The 5,000-nt window shown below is 46.2% G+C and overlaps 2 protein-coding genes across 2 annotated transcripts in view; both read right to left on the reverse strand.

Annotated features, from left to right (window-relative positions):
- The window catches only part of LOC133124582 (GA-binding protein alpha chain-like), a 9,993-nt gene extending 9,833 nt beyond the window's left edge, over window positions 1-160 (reverse strand). The window contains exon 1 of the mRNA XM_061235896.1: window positions 30-160. The gene's annotated coding sequence lies outside the window, so the exon portion shown is untranslated. The remainder of the gene's footprint in view (window positions 1-29) is intronic.
- A 387-nt stretch (window positions 161-547) lies between these two features.
- On the reverse strand, window positions 548-3,965 carry LOC133125027 (interleukin-17D-like). The gene is made up of 2 exons (XM_061236705.1): window positions 3,465-3,965; window positions 548-1,632 (listed from the first exon to the last, which is right to left on the reverse strand). Exons 1-2 carry the CDS (start codon window positions 3,758-3,760, stop codon window positions 1,317-1,319), a joined length of 612 nt encoding a protein of 203 aa, XP_061092689.1. The 5' UTR covers window positions 3,761-3,965; the 3' UTR covers window positions 548-1,316.
- Window positions 3,966-5,000: the final 1,035 nt, after the last annotated feature.

A 5,000-nucleotide genomic window follows, 5' to 3' on the forward strand; every position in this document is an offset into this window, starting at 1 on the left:
TAAATTTCGACCACGAACTAGTAACTTACTTGTATATTCGATTTAGTTTTCGGTCCTCAGTTTGCCGGACTTATTTCAAATCCGAGTTAGCTAAAACGGAAATGAAAGAAACGGAAACAAAACAAAAGTATGGTCGCTTCAAGCGGCGGCCATCTTGGAGCGAAACAACATAAACAGGAAGTCTCTGGTTCCAGTACTATATACAGCTTAGTGTAGAATTGGTTTCATTACATTATAACCTACATGCATTCATTGTACGAAAGGGCTTGTTTCATATATACAATATCTAAAGTAATATGAACCTGTCCGAGTCCAATTAATTATCTACTTGAGAAATATATTCGTGAAAAATTCGGGTCTGAGCGGCAAAATATAGAATATAGAAACACGACAATGTGATCAGAGGTTTCGTAAAAAGCAATGCAAAATGGAACAATTTCAAATCCATATCATATTTTGTTGTTGTAGGGCATTGAAAGTATTACAATCAAGAGTGATGATACCCTTGTACAAATGCAGAACGAGGAAAAAAGATCTGGAAAAGATAGCATATTTAATAATGGTTTATTGTATTATTATTTTTTAAATACAAATATAAGTTTACAAAACCATGAGCGTTATACACATTTCATAGGTAAGGGGTAAAGGTTGGAGCCAAATTCCAATTACATATGGCAAATAGCCTACAGAATGTACACGTGTTAGCTATTATAAACACAGCGGTAAAAATAAGTATTTATTAATAATTATGATTATATATAAATGCAAGTCCTCTGATTTAATTTCGTGGCACAATAAAACTACCTCACACCCTGCAGATTTCTAAACTGTACAGTCGTGATGTTATGACCACAGGATTTCAGCAGATGGCAGTATTTGCTTTATGAGTGAGAAACTAATTTGAAATGTAAGTCATCTAATCTTGGCCTCTCAACTTATCAGAAGATATGAATATTGCTGTCCGACCTATCCTTCTCAGTTCCGCTGAACTCATACCATTCTCTATTAACCGAAATTCACATTATTATTATTCCATGCATTATCATAGCCCCTTTCTCATACTCAAAGCACTTTACAATAATGAGGGGAACTCAATGTCAACCTCCACCAATGTGTAGTGCCCACCTGGGTGATGCAACAGCAGCCATTTTGCTCCAGACTGCTCAAATCACCACACATAACCTGAAGTGGAGAGGGAGAGAACACTTTTTTTTGGCCAATTCTCTGTGAACAGTGTCATGGGGTCTTTAATGACTCCGGGGACTCCAGGGCCTCGGTTTGACGTCTGATCTGAACGGGTCCATTCGCAGGGAGACTCAGTTGGCAGAGTGGTTGTGCTTTGTGACCCCTCCGGGCCTCCGTCCCTGCGTGCCCTGGCTCTGGGTGGTGGTGGGGTGGTGTTGGAGCAGCGGCACGCAGGTGCAGCCCACCGCGATGGAGACGTAGCTCTCGGTGTAGGTGTGGCGTCCGCCCGCACAGGAGCCGGTTCGCCTCAGGATGACGGTGGGCATGTAGACGGGGGTGCTGCGGTAGAGCCCACTCTCCTGCCCAAGGGGCCCCGTCAGGCAGCCTGCGCACAGGCAGTACGCCTCCGGGATGTAGCGCGGGAACCTCGCTGCGTCGTGAGTTATCCTGCGTCAGAGATCCACACACACACCACTCAAACACAACACCTGGAACACAACACCTGGAACAGCACACTCCACTCAAACACAACACCTGGAACACAATACCTGGAACAGCACACTCCACTCAAACACAACACCTGGAACACACCACCTCAAACACAACACCTGGAACACAATACCTGGAACAGCACACTCCACTCAAACACAACACCTGGAACACACCACCTCAAACACAACACCCGGAACACCACACACCACCTCAAACACAACACCCGGAACACCACACACCACCTCAAACACAACACCTGGAACACACCACGTCAAACACAACACCTGGAACACACCACATCAAACACAACACCTGGAACACCACACACCACGTCAAACACAACACCTGGAACACACCACATCAAACACAACACCTGGAACACCACACACCACGTCAAACACAACACCTGGAACACACCACATCAAACACAACACCTGGAACACCACACACCACGTCAAACACAACACCTCAAACACAACACCTGGAACACACCACGTTAAACACAACACCTGGAACACCACACACCACGTCAAACACAACACCTGGAACACAACACCTGGAACACCACACACCACGTCAAACACAACACCTGGAACACAACACCTCAAACACAACACCTGGAACACCACACACCACGTCAAACACAACAGCTGGAACACAACACCTCAAACACAACACCTGGAACACCACACACCACGTCAAACACAACACCTGGAACACAACACCTCAAACACAACACCTGGAACACAACACAACGCAACACATCAAACACACCAGATAGAACTACTCGAGTAAGCGGAACACACAAAATATCCATCCATTATCCTCACCCGCTTATCCTGAACAGGGTCGCAGGGGGGCTGGAGCCTATCCCAGCATACATTGGGTGAAAGGCAGGAATACACTCTGGACAGGTCGCCAGTCCATTGCAGGGCACACACACCATTCACTCACACACTCATACCTACGGGCAATTTAGACTCTCCAATCAGCCTAACCTGCATGTCTTTGGACTGTGGGAGGAAACCGGAGTACCCGGAGGAAACCCACGCAAACACGGGGAGAACATGCAAACTCCACACAGAGAGGCCCCGGCCAACAGGGATTCGAACCCAGGACCTCTGCTGTGAGGCGACAGTGCAAATAAAAGTACAAATCCTGCCTTCTAGTCCTCATGGTTGGCTCAGTTGCACCAGGCCAGATCAACTGAGCACAGAAGTTGTCCAAGTATTTGAATCCAAAACAATTACGTTTTTGACCCAGGTCTGTTCCAAAACCTCTCTTTGGGGATCAACATATTTTATGTGTTCCACCTACTCGAGTAGTTGTATCAGGTGTCTTTGAGAGGGAACCTATCAGACACCTGGATCTAGCTGAGGGTATATGAGGAACCACTGACCTACATGAATCACCATGCTAATTATACAGTCAATAGCCTCGATGCCAGGTGTCATATTGGCACGATGGCATATATGCAGTCCAAAAGTATTTGGACATTGATACAGCTAATGTTGTATTGCCTCTGTGCTCCTGTAAGCTACATTCGATTTGAATTGAAACAATAAATAGAGTTAAAGTGCAGACTGCTTTAATTTAAGGTATTTAAACCACTATCCAATTATCCACATAGGAATTACAGTCTTTTTTTATACACACTGCAACTTGTAGCAGGAACCAAAATTGCTCTCCTTATACGAGTACAATGTGAAAACCACACTTTTTCTCACGGAGAGCCATTATCTCATTGCCCAGCATTGCGTGTGTTCAGGTGACACCGCGGTGCTCACCTGTACGCCCAGGGGGAGATGCTGAGCAGGTTGACGGCAACACTGGACTCGCTGCTCTGGTTCGGGCGACCCCCCGACGGGCAGGTGAGATTCCTCGTGTCCGTGGGCTCTAGCTGTAGCGTGTGGTGGAAGGCACTGAGGACGCCGACCGAGAGCCGGCCGAACATCTGCTCCAGGATCTCATCCGGGAGGTCCAGGCACGGGCGGGCGCGGGGCGGCTTCTTGACCACCTTCGGTCCCGCGACGACCTCACCGGACAGTAGCGCTAGAAGCGCCAGCGGGAAGTATCCTAGCATCGTTAGCACAACGGGTCGCAGAACCAGGCTATACGTACCGCCAGAAAAATTAAACGAAATTGATTGACCGTATTTCAAACAAATTCCTCTAAAATATTTGCAGTATCATGAATAAAAACAAAACTTCCCCGCAAGAAAGCTCAGCTTGCCACAAAAATGCGTTTTTCCTGTCGAGGCTTTCTCGTTTAGTAACGCGCTGGTAGGATTATAGCAATAACACGAAAGTATCTGCAAACCGTGTTCAAATTCAACATTGACATGGCTATGGCTCGCGCTTTTTTGGGAGCGTTCCTGGATCTAAAGTGCGCCTGCAGCCAAATATTTAAAAAATATTTCCGCGCGTGCACAGTGTTGCTTCGGGGCCAGGGGGTATTGGACGCAGATTTTGCGACTCGGATGGTTTTTTTGTAAGTGTCAGTTTTTATTCCTGTTATTTACTACGTTGTTTCAGCTGCACGAGTTCACAGTTGGTGGGCGAGCAGTGTGATCAGTGTATGTTCGCTGTCAAGAAAGAACGAGAAATGTATATTTTTTCTGACAAGTTTATAAATAACCTACATTAAGCAAACCTGCATGAAGTGACTATATGACTACATTAAAAGCAAATGGCGTAAACTTGAAGTAAAGATTGGTGGGGCCACTTTCTTTGAGGTCTGAGAATGAAATGAGCTATTAATAATAATAATGGCTAGAATTTATGAAGTTATTTTCTCAAAATAAAAGTGGTATTTCACAAAGCAGGATTACTGAGTTAGCTGGATAACTGCACTGAGTAAAACCCAGCACAGCTCTTTTTACTTTAGTCCATGTTCCAGATTTGGGAGGGTTGCAGGTTTTACAGTAATCCTGCTTTGTGGAACAGGAACCTGGGAGATGCACAGCAGCCATTTTGTGGCAGAACCCTCACCACACACTAGAACACTCACCACACACCAGAACACTCACCACACACAGCTGAGGTGGAGAGAGAGAGAACAGTGTTTTGGCCGATTATATCAGGGGATGATTAGGTGGCAGGTTGAGACAGCCAGGTTGGGGATTTAGCCCGGACACTGGGGAACCTCCTACTCTTTTAATCTTTAGTGACCACAGTGAGTCAGGACCTCAGTTGAACACTGGGGCTGGGGCATTAGGGGTTATTTGACCAGAGGGAAGATTGCCCCTGACTGGCCCACCAACACCACTTTCAGCTGCACTCTGCCATCCCACACTTGCTTAGCTTCAGCCATTCAGCAGGGTG

The sequence above is a fragment of the Conger conger genome, chromosome 3 (assembly GCF_963514075.1).
Source record: "Conger conger chromosome 3, fConCon1.1, whole genome shotgun sequence".
NCBI classification, from domain to species: domain Eukaryota; kingdom Metazoa; phylum Chordata; class Actinopteri; order Anguilliformes; family Congridae; genus Conger; species Conger conger.

Coding starts and splice junctions, on each gene's coding strand:
- LOC133125027 (XM_061236705.1), bottom strand. CDS start 3,760: ATGCTAGGATACTTCCCGCTGGCGCTTCTAGCGCTACTGTCCGGTGAG. Junction 1,633..3,464: donor ATCTCCCCCTGGGCGTACAG/GTGAGCACCGCG, acceptor TCTCTGACGCAG/GATAACTCACGACGCAGCGA.